The sequence below is a fragment of the Astyanax mexicanus genome, chromosome 3, assembly GCF_023375975.1.
Source record: "Astyanax mexicanus isolate ESR-SI-001 chromosome 3, AstMex3_surface, whole genome shotgun sequence".
Classification (NCBI taxonomy): domain Eukaryota; kingdom Metazoa; phylum Chordata; class Actinopteri; order Characiformes; family Acestrorhamphidae; genus Astyanax; species Astyanax mexicanus.
The window spans coordinates 62583398-62599640 of NC_064410.1; the positions used below are offsets into that span (position 1 = coordinate 62583398).

Consider the following 16243-nt stretch of genomic DNA (forward strand, 5'->3'; position numbering starts at 1 on the left):
ATTTTTAAACATGCAACTTAAAAAAAACAGTAACACGGAAGTTACTCTAGATCAACGTATTTCCAGTGTTTTTTAGAATTTATTTTCTATAGCGTTAAATTGAGCCACGTCATAAAGAATCATAAATAGAGTAAAATAGTAAATTAACAACTCATACTCAAATAGCAAATAGTAACCTAATTAAAGAAAATAGTTATTTTTGCATGTGATGATTTGGAGTTTTTTATACAAGTAGTTTTATTGTCAATACTGCATATGTACTGGACATGTCGAGGTTTGAAATTGCGTTACTCTCCTACCCAAAGTTACAGCAAAAAAAAAAACACACACACAAAGCGATAGTTGACTAAAGTACAACTAAATGAAGCAAAAAAGAAAAGAATGTAAATGAACGATGTCCGATTTGTTTTAATAGATTCCGTACAAGTTCGTCGGTGAAAATTATTCAACATACGGCCCTGTGCCAAGAGGGTGTCAGTGTCATTGCGAATCTGGTGGCAATAAAGGAAAGACTACCTTGGACTTTACTTGAGAAAGTTTTCCACACAACATCTATACAACTGCATAAACAATATTCATTCACGTATTTTCACATCACACATTGCAAAGTGGTTTAGACATTTCAGAAAACATTTTTAATGCGACGTTTGTATTATTTTAATACTTCGTAGTCTTGATCGAAAACAAACTCTTAATATAGTTCATTCATTGTAGCGTTTTTGTGTAAGAAGCAACTTTTTGACAAATTAAAACAGTCGTTCTTTTATTTAATCTAAAGCTAGTCAAATTTCAAAACAATATAAAGGCACGATTGATCAATCAGTAAATTCTTTAGCAAATACAAATTTCTGCATACTGTTAATTATTACTATACTGAGTTTTTCATTCCTATGGGCGTTTCTTGTTGCTATTTTGGTGTAATAAGCCAAATTAGTGCAATAAAAACCAAGTTAATATGGTTTACAAAACACTTACAGCATAAGCGTCACAAGAAAACATGAAAATTTGAAATGAATACCCCTTTTGGTTGATTTAACCAACAGTTGAATTGCTGGGTGGTGTGTAATGTTAGCAGAGCTCACTGGGGTCTAAGGATAATCTGGTGTGACCGTAAGTGCTAAAGCCCGATTAGGCTCCGGAGGACCTCACATCGCCCCCGCTACACTTTGTCTTAATTCCTGGACATGGAGCACGTCTTTTAAGAACGCACACGACGATCGAGTAACTCGAGCTTTAGAAAGCCCGTATATTAAACCCGCGTGTTCGGAATAGTGTAAAAGAACTGATTTTAAAACCATTCGTGTCCTTGTAATCTAGATCCATCGTCGTCCCGGTGATGGAGTGACATTTGCTTGGAAAACAGCGACCCAAAAACAAAACGGTGGCCTCGAGACCACACGCTCCGCCTCTTCGTCAACTCCTGACAAATTCCGGGCCTTGTGTTGGAAGGTTTTCAACAGTAATTGCAGCCTGGGTGCGACGGAAACAAGGACAGGACAGGAACAGACCTAATGTTCTTTCATTTTTTTTGTTGTTGTTTTTGTTTCTTGTAGAATCTTGGGTTTCTTCACCATTTAACCCAGCAGGCAGGGAGGAGGTCTAGGCGTACACGTAGAGAGACACGCATATTTTGAAAACAGACAAAAAACACTAAGAATTTGAAACACGTGTATACTTTTTTCTCATAATGCAGGTAAGTTTTGACCGCTTAATGTGCTAGATAATTGGATACACAGTGTTTGAGGTTTTATGGTTGATAACAGAAATCAGAAATGTTACTTTATTTTTTATTGTAAGCTATGATTGAAAGCCATGTGGTAACAGGGTGAGCTGTTAAGTTTCAGTATGCTCCTCTACAGTTCCTCTTGCGCCAGGACGTCTACTGCTTGCCTAACCCCCCTCATGTGGCCACCGCAGCCTTGGCTGTGCGGTCGACTTCAAGTTCGGGGGAGGGGGACGAGTATCCCGCCGCGACTGGAGAAGAGACTGCAGAGTCCAAACAATCCATGGTCTTCTGGGATGGACTTCCAGCCATTACGAATATTATTCTATAACAGGGTTTAGTGGAGATCTTTATGGAGAAAACACGAAATTGAGCACGGTGTTTAAAAGCGTCAAATTAGTAATGCAAATTTTAAACACGTAAACCAAGGCCAAGGCTAAATACTAAAATGATGAATGCTTCATGTATGCTGGTTATTTCGTAATGCGCTAAACACAGGACTGGATTCTCTCTGAATTCACTTAATGTAAAATATTAGAGACATCGATTAGCAATATTTTATTGTAATTTTAAAAAGTATTACCGCTGTTTACATTTAATTTTACCTTACATACTACATAACCATTAACAGCCGTTAAAAGCCGTTGATAACTATATTTGTCCAAAATTTGCAATAAGTGCCAAAAATTGACTGAGTAAAGCTCAGAATACACAAAACGAACTGTACAGAGGGTCTGTTTAGTTTAGAGCAGACAAAGGTACGCCTGCAACACAAAGAAATGAAAAGTAGCGAGTAAGGAAGATTTGCTAATCATGAAAAATAATATTGCTTCCAAATTTGTCTTTTAAAACATTAGCACAAAAAGCATGTACGTTATTTTTTACGTTATACAGTCAGATGTGTAAAAGGTATTCTTAAAAAACAACAATAATAGAGGACAAAATAATGTATAAAAGGAGGTAATAAATAAACTATACAATTAATTTATATAATTTTAATTTATATAACCTCAAGTAATAAGTTGCAAGTTTTCTGTTAAATATAAGGTCTTTATTTTTGTTTTATTGCTGAACTTGAAACTTATGGCAAACGGAGTTTTGGGAATAGTAATTAACTTTTTCAGTGACGAAAGTGGATTGCAGCTAAAAGTACCACATCCTAATTGTTCAAATAAAAACGCGAAAACACTCTTGTAAACCCTAAAACTGAAGAAACGTTATAGCTTTAGAAACAATTGCTAACAAAATAATGAAACTACAATGGGTGTAGTTACCAAACCCAGACAATCTGAAAATAGTATTCTCCATGTTCTTAAAAATAAAAATATCATTCATTAAATCCCATTATATTAGCGCATACAAACAAAAACAACAAATTAACAAAGTAACCCTTACAATACTTAGCCTATAGGAGCCGGTCAAGCCAATGTTTTTTAAACAGTGTGTTAAAATTGATTTTAACCCATTAATGGTTTACGTGGATATTTTAAATGTTCATACTGAAATCTGCAAAAAAATCACGTGTGATTCATATGAGTATATGCATTAATAAGTCTTCATAGTTTATTAATACATTTGTGGTCGACTGCTACACAACATCACAGTAAATATTTGTACATGCATATAGCATAGTTTTTTCAAATTTGTGTCGCCATTCTATACTTTTAGTATTTTTTTGCAATATATGGTCTTTCGTAAAACAATTATAATCAAATATTTAAACGATAAAAAGTGGATTGTTTAATAAAGCAAAGACGACACTTTGTCGGTTTGTGTGGTATTGTAGCTCTGCACAATACAGACAGTGTGGACATCCGTATTTTGGTTTTACATTAAATGCATTTCAAGCAGTTAAAACCACTTCCAAGTATTCTAAACAAGTATTCACTATGCCGTCGCCAATGCAACTCGTTCTGAGAAGGGGGCTGAAACTGGGTTATGCAGAAATAGTAGCCCCCGAAGCAAAATTGAGTAAAACCAATAAAATCATTACAGCCTAATGTACCAGCTGGGTCTTCTGTTTTGGTTTTGTGTTGCTATAGCAAGCTTAGATACAGGTTTTAGATAACTAAACGTACAACACTGTAGATAAAATAAAAGTATGTGTCTGAATAAATTCCACATAATTATACACACATTATACATCTATATATAGTAAAATATTGTGTAAACATACACTATTACTATAACTTATTCTATAGTTTTATTGGAATGAATTCATCATTCACATTCTTTTATTTATTTTTTTAAAACGTTATTGCAACTCACAACGTAGACGCGTACACTATAAACGCTAGTCTGTTCTGTTTGGCGTTTACGAAAATGTCTACAGTGTTAATAACCTCCACAAAAAAGGTACTTCATTTATCCAAAAGTATTATTGTGGACTTAACATCATTTGAGCTTAATCGACAAAAAAAAAGAACTTCTAATTTTATTATGCGTTATTTAACCAGGCAAGACATTAAGAACACTTTCTTATTTATACTGGCAGCCTGGCAAGAGGCAGAACGTCTCTTGAAACACAAATACAAAAATACAACAGACAATGACAAAACTGACAATAAAAAAAACTAACATATTTGTGTTTAGTTGGATTTTTACAGTGTAAACCAAAACAATAAAGTGCGAAAACCTGCCAGGTGTAAATTAATATATGTTTGAATATTCTTAAACTGAATCTATATTTGACCTAAAACCAAAAGGAGTTGGAGTAAGAAAGAGTTGGCCTTTTGCCTTGACTTTATTTGTCTAGACGACCACCCTGGGCTGTAAACCTGCTTAGCGCGCGCAGGCTGAACCTTGAGAGAAGGAGTGCCATTTTACCAGCCATTCATAAAACCTCCATCAAGTCTGTGCAGCCTTTAGCCTGACAGCGGATTACTAGTATATCGAAGGTCAGCGCCCAACAGGTACAATGTATTAACCCACATTTGACATGTATTCCCACTATATTGTACTGTATAAACTAAAATGTATTAGTATCAAACCAATTTTGGTGAGACAGTTTCCTAAAAGCGAAAAGCCAAGTGGTTTAGAATACAAGTCCTCAAAATATACCTCAAAATAAACACCAAACTGAACATGTTTGTGGTTTAGAAGTAATATAAATACGCTTTAATGAGAATTCCATTTAAATATCAGTACTTACTTATTAACTATTACACAGGATTCATTGTTTTTGAGTAAACAAATGTAACACAATGACAGAATTTACATTTTGACGCACACAGACCAACATTATTGTCCTTCCGGCGCCGACACAAGTGGCTGCCTATTCCAGTAACTCAGTCTCTTTGTGTTTTTCTGAGTTTTTCTACGTTTTTTGTATTGCCTCTGCGCTACTACACACGTCTGGTGTGCATCTTATTTATATCCTAGAGATATTTGTATCGTTTGCTGTCCATTGTGTTTTACTGTGTTAAATGTACTACCTAAATTACACACACATTTAAAAAAGACTGTACTTTTATACTTTATTTTATTATTTTACTGTATTTTTTTATCTGTATCATATTACCTAATACTTTTTTGTATCTTCTGTGTAGTGCGTATACTTGCTGCTACTGGATGTCCCTCTGGCTTTTTCCTCTGGGATTAATAAAGTATCTATCTATGTATCTCTCACCCTATCTCCATCTTCAGGTTTTGGACCTCGGTTTCACCTGCCGTTTTCAGTTTTAGCATTAGGTGGCGCCAGAAACCCTGTTTTTGGTGCACAGGCCGGACAACCCCCTCTTCCCTCCCTTGATGACGTGCGCCATAGACTAAATGGGCGTGCACGGACTGTCCAGACGCAAGCGTGCGTGCGCCGCAACGTCAAGTCGTGAACTTGTAGTTCTCAGAGTCCACGCTCGGCCCGCACAAACAAGCCCATAGTATCTTTGCTTTATCTGGAATCATCTTTCATACATGAAATAAAATATGAATGAAGTGGGGGGGGGGGGGGGGGGGGATGCAGTCGCAACGGTCTCCTTTGGGGGAAAAATACAAAAAAATGTTTTTGCAGCTAAACTGGATTTTTCCACTATTTTTGCAGAAGGCCTTTAGATATTGAGTAGTTTGATTAAGGTCTGTCCAAATGTTTAGTAGGATAGTTAGTTCAGGGTAAAGTGTGGGTCAGGCCAAAAGCTTCAGTTTGTGTCTGTTTAGGTGTTTTCATGTTTTGGATCATTATCTTGTTGTAAACAACATTTAATTTGATTCGTCTATCCCACTAGCGGCAACACAATTCCATTAGCATGACACTTCCACGCCAGTGCTTCAGAGCTGGCAAGATGTTTTGGCTTCTTATGACCGCAGCATTTGTTTCCATCTTGCTTCAAAAGTTATGTGACATAATGTCAGGTTTTCTTTGCCCCTTATGACTTTTCCACAAAAAAATCGATGCATTATTTGTAATTATTTGGCTGTATAACCAACATTCTAGAGTTTTATAGGCTTTCTAGATATCACTTTTACCTCCACAGTTCCCCTGAACTTCAATTTCTTATTTTTTTGTAGAAATACGAAAACTTGACTTTCTTCTTAGAACTTTCCACTAATTTGTTTTATTTGTACACACTTTCTTATATGACCAGTTGTTTAATATTGGCTTGCAAATAAATATAAAAAATGAAAACATATTGTCTGAACTTATTATATGCTTAAGGTCTACAAAAAATGTATCCATCCATTCTTGCCTCACTGTCACTTTACTTATATGTAAAATGGGACATCTGCCCATTTGATTTTGTTTTCTGAAATGAAGGGTATCAAAAGAGTTTATCCTTTTTTGTTTAAGTATTTGTCTCTATTCTCCAGATAAAGTTTTTTTCAAAACAGAAAATTGCTGTGAAAATCCCTCAAATTGCATTCCTCAACAAAAGCAATTGTTAGGTTGCACAATTGTTGGATGATCACGTGTCATTTCACATCTTACAATGTATACTGGATAGAAAATAATTTTAAAAGTGTAAGTTAATACTTTTACTGCACATTTCAGAGTGCGCTGAAAATACAGAACATGGGTGATAACATGGTGATAACGTGATATTTAATATTAAACATAAAACTTGGCACTAAACAAGACGTATAACACTTTCAACGATTTACCAATGATTATGGTATAATTTTGTGCTTCTGACCTTTAGAGATGAACTAGAAATGAATTTCCTGAATACAAGAAAAAACTCAGATCGTAGATTGTACATTTTGTTACGCATAAAACTCAAACTGTCATTTATTACTTCTTATTTATATTTACGTTTATTTTATACATGTATACAATTCTATAATTTGTATTGAACGCACATATTATATATTGATATTCTATTTAATTTTTTATATTTTTCATATGCATATTTATTAATGCACCAACCAAGACTTCCACATTCTTATCACATATTAATTTCATACATGCTTGTAAATAGCATATTCATAGTTTACATATTTATACCTGCAGCAATGTAGGTATAAGTTATGTATGGTGTGTCTTCATACGTATACATATACACACCTGTTACTGTGATGTGGCAATACAACTGAAAATCGATTTGATATTGATTTTTTAAACAGCTTGGCATACCAGATCATTGTTGTGTTAAACAATAAATTAACATTTTCTTCTGTTATTAACTGAGTTCAACGAAATAAAGTTCACTTGCAGAAAAATATATATTTTTCACATTTGTTGAACAATATATTTTTAACTGTACTGTACAGGGTACTGAAGCCGTGTTTGCACGTGAATTGCGTGTTGTTAAATTAACCTTAACAGGTTTTAAACAATATTACGCACAAAAACCTCTGCTCTTTTAAAATGACGCTAGTACAAATTCAACAACACGAACGAATTGACACCTAATGGGAATAAACTTAGAATAAATATGCATAAATTTGATAAATATGCATAAATATGATACATTTATTAATAACATAGTACATTTAATATGCAGTTTACTAAGTCATTTGGATTAAGACATGATTAACAGTCGATTGATTTACAAGCGTGTAGAGATAATACTTGATATGTTGCGTTTTCTGGTTTTGACCTTAACAACAATTAAACACGTATGACTAACATTTATTTTTATTAAAATGGAGAGTACGGATTAAAACACAGAAACGTGCATATTATTATTATTATTATTATTATTATTATTATTATTATTATTATTATTATTATTATTATTATTATTGCCGTTGTTGTATTAAAAACCGAATTTAACGAATTGTTGTTATTGCTGTGCAAACGCCATTATTGTTCTTAGTGTTTATGTGCCATTATGGCTTTGGGAAGTATTGTAATTGTTTGATATTTTTAAGTGTACATTTCGTTGTTGTCAAAACAGCAAATTTACAGTAGAAGACGACAATTTGTCTTTATATGGGACTTCATACTTTTTGCGCTTTACCATCTACAATACCGTGTTACAGAACTAAAAAGCGCGTGGGAATCTGGAAAGCTAAACAGGCATCACAACAGCGCCTAAAACTATAATATACACTAAACTATACTACATATGGCGTATCGTATACAAACTTCACGCATTATAGGTGTTTAATAATTTAGAATTCAACGTTTATTTTCTGTGTAATTTCTGCAATATACTGTAAAGTTCCCTCATAACCACGATTTTTTTTGTTATAACATATAATAAAAAAATGCGTGTAGTTGATGTTATAAATCATCGCATATAATTGTTGATAGGCGTGTGAATAACAAAAAAAATCCAGTATAAACCACATTCATGAGTGCTAGAATAAAATTATTCGTTATTCATTGCTTGTTTATAAACTTTGCTCTATATATAAACTATAACTACATATAAAAGTACTGTATTAGAAACTGTAATAAAGGTTGAAAGAGAATGACCATTTAGGATTTGTAGTTAGGAATCACTATTACTATTATTATTATGGGTGTCTGAACCACTTCAAGTTCACCAGCAGATGGCGATGTTGCTCTACAAAAGAAGTCATACGTATGAAGGCCTTAATTCAGTAAAAACATACAAAAACATACTCCACAAACTAATGGATGTAAGTGTAGGCCTTTATCTAATTCTAGGATGGCTATAAAACAACAACAAAATAAACACTTTGTATACATATTTATAACTCATGGCATTTTTTTTACCACACAAAGTCAATCTTCACAGTGATTTTAGTATGCAATTTAGCAAATTGCAGATAGATCCAATCTCAATGCGAAATGTAAATTCAAGCAGTTTGGAGGTGTTTGGTATGTTGTGCAATACACGTCTTCTAAAGCATGGAAAAAACAAACTATATCTTCTTCATAATAAATAACATAACATTGACAGACAGACTAGCGTAATGTCTTTGCGACATTCCAATACGAACATTAGCTAACAGTCTCACTATAGGATATTTAGAACGATGGGAATGTGCACAGAAATGCAACACAAGCCGCCTAATCAATTGTCCAGTTTCTCGAATTAGCAAATATATTCAAAGTAATTATTTCCCACGAAAAAAAGAAATGTTCCATTTTCCACTTAACCAAAATCTGAGTTGATGGTGCCAAACATGAAGCTTTGTATCTGAAATTTGCATTTTTAATACGAGGCTGGGTGGATATGATTGACGTTTATTACAACCAAAATGTTCTGTTTACAGATTGCCATTATTTTCTTTGCCTATTCGTTCCAGTGCAAATCTAAAGAGCCAACGTCTGAAATAAAACGTGTTAAAGACTATAGGCAAGCCTATGGATTGAGGTAGTATGGTTTGTAAATATATCTAAATGTAAAGACAAAGTTTTTAGAACAAATAATATTTGTTACTCATTTCAGTGGTTTATTTCGGTCGGACGTGATGAACATTAATAGGACGAAACAGACACAGTTGAGTCACACCAATATTCAAACAGATAAAAATACACTTTGGCACAAATAAGAGCACAATGGGGCTACTGTACACTAAAAGAGGGAGACACCAGGCTCCTGCTTTTCTTCCTTATAATGTGTACTCTATCACTGAGCAGAAGCAGCGTGAGACAGCAAGCGAGACACTGAGTGAGTCAAAAAGTAGACAACCGAGCCAAGACAGGCAGACCCTCTTCAGCCCTCTTCAACAATCAAGCAAGCTACAATATCGTTAATTTCAGTCCACGTCCAAATTCTGTTCGTTGGTTACAGACTAAATACGAATTGTTACATCACATATACACACACACATATTCTAGTGGACCTTCTTTGTGTCCTGAGTTGAGGATATGGCCGCACACACCGCGAGCCATAACGTGGCGCAGAGCAAAAAAAAAATATCCATCAAACCGATCAGCTCCAAACAAGCGATAGTCCAGGCAAACCAAGACAATAAAAAAAGAATTTAAAGGTCTGGAATCGGGATAGCTTTGAAATACACAGCTTCGAGTGTGTGCGCAGGCTGGCTATTCATGGACGTGCAGTGTTCCTTTACAGTTTATTTTTTTTGTTTGTTCGTCGTGAATAGCTAACTGATGTTTTTTACTTTGTTGACAACCTTCTTTTCCTTGACGCGCCGGTTCTGGAACCAGATGGTGACCTGTCGTTCGGACAAATTGGTCTGGGCCGATATCCGCCTGCGCTTGTCTTTGGTGATGAACTTGTTGGCGGCGTACTCTCGCTCTAGTTCCTTCAGCTGCACCTTCGTGTACGGCACTCGTTTCTTTCTCCCACGGCGAAAGGAACTGGCGTCTGGCCCTACGTGTGGCACTGCGTCTAATAGAATAAGAATGAAGAGATGAAGAGAGTTGTGGTTTAAAAAACAAACATATTAATATATATATTATTTTTATTTATATACATGCATCTAGATATATACATACATACAAGTATGCAATAGTATAAATGTATGATATGCGTTTATTTGACTACAGGAATAAAAACAAAATAAATAATTGGCTTGGCTCTGCACCTGGTAACGATGACTTCCACACGTGTCCTGTCTGCGGCTGCTCCTTGGCGCAGTAAACCTGCCCGTTCCAGCCGCTGGCGGTGATAGCCCAAGGCTGATAACTTTCCATGGGCAATAAAGATTCATGCCTGGGCTCCGAGGGCCCACTCACCGCCTGCACCACAGGCACGTCCAGATAGCTGGGGACCGGTTGGTACGGGCTGGACGCGTAGCTCGGGTAGAAGGCAAACTCCTTCGCCCGGGAAGTGGTGTAATCCTCGCCAGAAGTGGCAGACATGTCCATGTATTTCTCCCCGTAAGGCGCGGCGGCGGAGGCGGGGGACTGGGCGCACGATTTCACCCCACCCCCTCCCCCGTGGTGGTGTGGCATTCGGCACGGGTAATACCCACCGCCGCCAAAGTAGCCGTAAGGTAGTGAAGCGCCACCCGAGCCCTGCGTGGCCGAGCACGGGCTGCACTGTTTGCCAGGTTCGCCAGTACCCGTTCCCGCAGTCTCGCTCGACGTGTACGCGGGGTGGTGAGCCATCAGATTCCTGCACGAGCTCGGCGCAAAGTTGCCTCCAGGGAACCCTTCCATGTTCTTGCCTGCGTCGTCCGAGCCGCCGCCGTTATCGTAGAGGAACATGACCGGATCGATCCAGCGCGGACGGAGGAGAAGTGACGTTGTCATAGCCCGTAGGACATCGAGCCTTGTGTCTCTTTTTAAAAAAGCTCACGGACTGAAAAACGGGAGACGGCCGATTGCTCGAGAGTCAAGAGAAGCTGACGCGCCCCCAGTGCGCGCCCAAGGACGCGTCGTCATTGGCTGAAACACGAGCACGTGACACGTCTAGGAGGACGGGACGTTTCAAGTGCAAAAAATGGTATTAAGAAAATGCGATGCTATAAAAGCTCATCGCTCAAGGTAAAAAGCGTGTATGTGATCTGTCTCTAGATGTTTAAAAATAAATCTTATGTATCTGAAACCTTCGATGATTTGATTGATTTTTTTAATTTATTGATTTACAGAATCTCCCGAGCCCATTTATGGTGGAAGGTGGAGATGGAAGATGTTTCTGCAGCTGCTTCAGGCTCAGGGATTCTGAGCAAGAGGATTCATGAGGCTCTGAAACGAATTCGCACGATTCAATTCTGGTCCATGTGAATGGTGGGCATGTTACTGTTCTATTTTGTTTTCTTTTAACTAAAACTGCTTGTTTTGGCGTTTTAGATTAAACACACGCATTAAATAACGTCTTTTATGAATATAATGATTATATGCCATTCACTTAAGCTATATTTTTATGCACCTAATTATGATTTCGTGTTACTAGAGGAAACCAACAAAGTGCAATTATTTTTAACCAAAGTCTGCGAGTATATGCAAACAATGAACCCACTTTCAATATCCTTAACCAAGAACGAAAACGTTCCGCCAGTTTGAAAATAGTTACATTTGGTGGTCAAATAGAAGAAACTCTTTCTCTATTGATGTGACTGAAACCCATGCCCCGGCCACTTCCGTTGTGTTTACAAGTCGCGAAGACAGAGAGCAGTCTCTGTTTGCCCATTTTACGCGTCTGCAGGCCAAGGTCAAGTTGAAAGTTGCTGTCTGGCCTCGACGCTGCGCCTGTTGGCCCATTCAGGCTTTGAAGGAACGTCTCAATGCTCACAAAAGAGAGAAGAATCCAATGGTGAGAACTGCCTGTTGAATGCAATGTTCCTAAAAAGCTTTCTATAAGTTTTCTAGTCGGTCTCTGCAATGGTGAAACTAAGCTATGATGAACAACGCTTAAAACACGACGCTTTACATGGATTCAGTTGAATACAGTTCTTCTAAATTGAGAAAAATTGTAGAAAAGGATTTTCTTATTTGGCAGTGCGTCGTGGATTTTATCGAGCACGTGTGAAAAGTGTCTTTTGAAAAGGATGGCTAACGGGCGTTTTAGCCTCACGGGTGCCCCTGTTTGCAGCAGTAAATTCCAGTTTCATCCGTGATTTTTGGACAACATATGTACATATTTTGGTCAGCAGTTAATCTATCACCCAAATATTCTGCTCTAGACTCAGTGACGAATTTAGTTAACATAGTTGGTGTAATTATCTCTACAAAACATTATTAATTTGTTTTGCAGTTTATGGTAGGCATAGTACGTTTTTCGTTCTTGTTAATTCGCTGGGTTTATATAGTTGATTGCAAAAAAAAAATACATTTGGTGTACATGATTTAATTACCCTACACGAAAACATAAAACAAAGCAGCTAAAACCAGCATTTTTTTTGACACGCGTTAAACATACTAGTACGAACAGCAATAGTTTAGAGGCTGAAAACGTGAGAATAAAAACTGTTTCGTTATAAAAAGGTATAAACACAAAACATAAAATGAAGAAATATACAAACTATACCATAATTGAGATTATAATTGGAGAGTACTATGCGAAAATATAAAGATGACATAAATCAACTATTCATTAAAGCCCTTGGCAATTTCTCGACCTTTTATAAGAGAACTAAAAATGAATTCAAGATATTTTCTAACTTTGTGAGATAACCTAAAACGTACCATAACCGGGTTATATACATTTTAGCAAAAATACTTTATACATCACCACAAAATGTTTACTTAAAACAGTCTGTTTATCCATTATAGAGACAAAACTATTATTTGTCAAAATAAACATTCGAATATTCTGGGCTATATAACCAGTCTTCGCAAAGGAACACGGGAATGAAAATGCTGCAGAGAAACAACGAAGCGTGTTGGCATTGTTGGACAAGTACGTTGAGAACCTCACCACTAAGAACCGATGTATGCATTGCTGTTAGATCTCATTTCAGTAAACGAAAAGTGCAGATTAAACGGTATCTTAAAACTTTACCCTATATAGAAGTCATGCGCATTCAATGTCGGGGTTGAGGAGGTTGTATACGAAAGGCCTTGTGATTCAGGTGCAGCAGGTAAGACAGGCCTGTATGCAGTATAATCAAACTGGCTGCGGGATGTCCAATAAAATGGCGGATAGAAAGTGAGGCCTGTCTTTGTGTAGCACCATATAGCTCCAATCACTGACAAGGCCAGGCTTCAGTCTAGAGAGCTGACTTTGGAAAAGTGATTTGTTGCTCATCGATGCTGTAAGAGTATCTAAATAATCTATAATCTACGGATTTTTTCCACATGATGTTTTTAACGTCAAACGCAAAATATGCAGTTCATTCATTTTAAATAGCCCTATGGTTTTAGTTTATTTTTATTAATTTACTGAATTTGTCTATTGTTTTCTTATATTTTTTGTATTTAAACATCACATTGACTCGCTATAGACAAGATCAGACAAAACAAATAGCACGAACGTCAACAAACACAGTTTATGTAAAAAAAAAAAGAAAAGAGTCAGTATTATTGGATAAACGCTTAATAAAACCTTTTAACATCATTAATAAGAATGCAGGCGAATGTGTGATACTAACTAATCAGGTCGAAATTTATTTCGTAAATGTATGGGAAGTTTAAGACAGCTGAAGCTTCAAGTTGAAACCTTGAAGCTTTACCCATTAGACATGTAATATTTGATTTTAACTGATAAATTTATAGTAACAATAAAACACGCTAATACATTCATAGAAATGTATCGGCTGTATATGAGTACATTTAAAACTTTCAAAAACGTGTGCACGTGTTGAATACATCATATATTTAAACATCTAAACTGTGCCCTGCAACTAAATCCTATTTATATTGTTTTTATTGAGTGAAACTTATAATCCATTGCAGCTGAATATCCTAAAACTATGTATGTATTCAGATATTTTCTTATTGCTTTCTTCTTTGTATTCGTCTATTTTATTATACATCATACATTAGCGCATATACAAGCGCATGTAAAATTCGTTTATATGCAACATCTTAAATATAGTTATGATGTTTTAAAAATAAGACTGTAATTCTGACGTTAAACCTGCTAATCTAGATATTGTAATTTGACTATGAATTTAAGAATGTGTAGGAAAAAAGTAAAAACAAGTTAACGTTAAGAAGGTTCAAACCTGAAACAAACCGAGCCTTCCGGAAGTGCCATAACGTTGTTATTCTTGGATATCCATTCTAGAGCCATCTTCATCATTCGAGAGTATAGGTTTTAATACCTAATGATATATTTAATGATGTATTCAACCAAACCCAGTTCGGTACGCAAATCTTAGCATGAAATACGTAAAGTACCACAACAGAACCCAGATCTTATCAATACCAAAACCCAGATCGAATCAATATTTCTGGACAGTTTACACACATTAAACAACACTTTTGACGATTTTGTTAAATCGCACTCTTAGTACACGTTTCAGTGAATGAAGAATTAATGTTTGACGAGGCTTCTACGTGGATTTATCGGGATTTATTTCTTTATTTATTTTTACATAGAACATATTTGGAAAATAATATCTAAAATATAAGCCAAAACATATTTTTCTTGTTTAATAAAAATGGTTTTACATTATTTAACTGTAAATAAATATTCAAAACATTTGTTCAACACTAACACGTTCGTTGCAAAAAAAAAAACATTTATGACGTTTTTTTAATGAAGATATCAACATGTATATTGATCCTGTCAGGCAAAAAAAAATTACAGAAGAGGGAAAAAAAGTGGGTTTTTTTTAGAACTTTTAGTGGAAGTCATTTCAATTGATTAAATTGTAATTATATGTAAACAAGTGCTGAATTGACATTATCTTGTGGAAATCATATCATATACTGTATTAAGAAAACTGTATTATGAAAATAATGTGACGTCTTGATCTAGAAAAGTTCAAATTAAATCTCCAAATAAATAGAGAATACATGCTTCTCGTCTAAAAGAATGAAACGGGATATGTCTACGCAAAGAATGGCCAAAAAAACTTTTTTGTAATTTGTAATTTTTTGTTTATATAATAAAAACAATTTGATGCAACAGCAATACAAAACGCCAGAAAAGCATGGCATAAACATGCACAAATTTAATCAAAAATCATGATTACAGCCTTTGAAAGTTTCCATGTTTTTTTTTTTACTGCTTCTTCAGTCAGTGAAACACAATAAAGGCGTTTGAGCTGTTTAATTGCGACATGTTGTCAGTGTTCTAAACAAGCGCTTTTCAGCTTCCAAGGCCGACAACTGAGTCATGATACCAGGAAAAAGTGAGCAAGAGGGCTCGAGAAGAAGGTTGCACGTTGATGTGGTCTCCTCTACAATTCGATGAGCTTTTAAATGAGCATCAGAAAACCTCAGAAAACCTCTACAACTCTTCTGATTCATGCAATTCATTCAACTTGTTGTACATTCAAAGTTCTTGTAGTTTGTTTAGAAAAAAAAATGTTTGACTGCTTTGTTATAAAGTCTTTTAGCCTTAGCCTTTTCCTGTTTGCGCGAATCATGGTCAAGTTCAAGTTGGGCAGCCTCGTTAAACCCTCCTCGGAAGCGTGGTGGTGAGAGGGCGGATCTATGTGACCAGGCCTGAAACCCTCTGTGATGTTCAGGACAGCGCGTAGCTACACCACTACACTGCACTCTGTTAACTGATTATTACTAATATATATATATATATATATATATATATATATAGAGAGAGAGAGAGAGAGAGAAAATGGTTTCAA

At 35.8% G+C, this 16243-nt stretch overlaps 2 protein-coding genes and 1 long non-coding RNA gene across 4 annotated transcripts in view; 1 reads left to right on the forward strand and 2 right to left on the reverse strand.

Moving 5' to 3' along the window:
• wu:fc38h03 (acetylcholinesterase collagenic tail peptide) overlaps nt 1–16243 on the reverse strand; it is a 761412-nt gene that overhangs the window by 374182 nt on the left and 370987 nt on the right. The window lies entirely within an intron of this gene.
• LOC111191175 (uncharacterized) lies at nt 72–3727 on the forward strand. Its single transcript, XR_002649363.2, has 2 exons — nt 72–1693; nt 1860–3727. It is a non-coding gene; the product is annotated as an uncharacterized LOC111191175 (long non-coding RNA).
• On the reverse strand, nt 9506–11385 carry hoxa13a (homeobox A13a). Its single transcript, XM_007239488.4, has 2 exons — nt 10628–11385; nt 9506–10431 (listed from the first exon to the last, which is right to left on the reverse strand). Exons 1-2 carry the CDS (start codon nt 11295–11297, stop codon nt 10184–10186), a joined length of 918 nt encoding a protein of 305 aa, XP_007239550.1. The 5' UTR covers nt 11298–11385; the 3' UTR covers nt 9506–10183.

Excerpts from the sequence above, each read along its gene's own strand:
- hoxa13a (XM_007239488.4), bottom strand. The coding sequence starts at position 11,297 with ATGACAACGTCACTTCTCCTCCGTCCGCGCTGGATCGATCCGGTCATG. Across the intron at positions 10,432-10,627 it reads GTGGAAGTCATCGTTACCAG|ACGCAGTGCCACACGTAGGG; the intron begins GTGCAGAGCCAA and ends TTATTCTATTAG.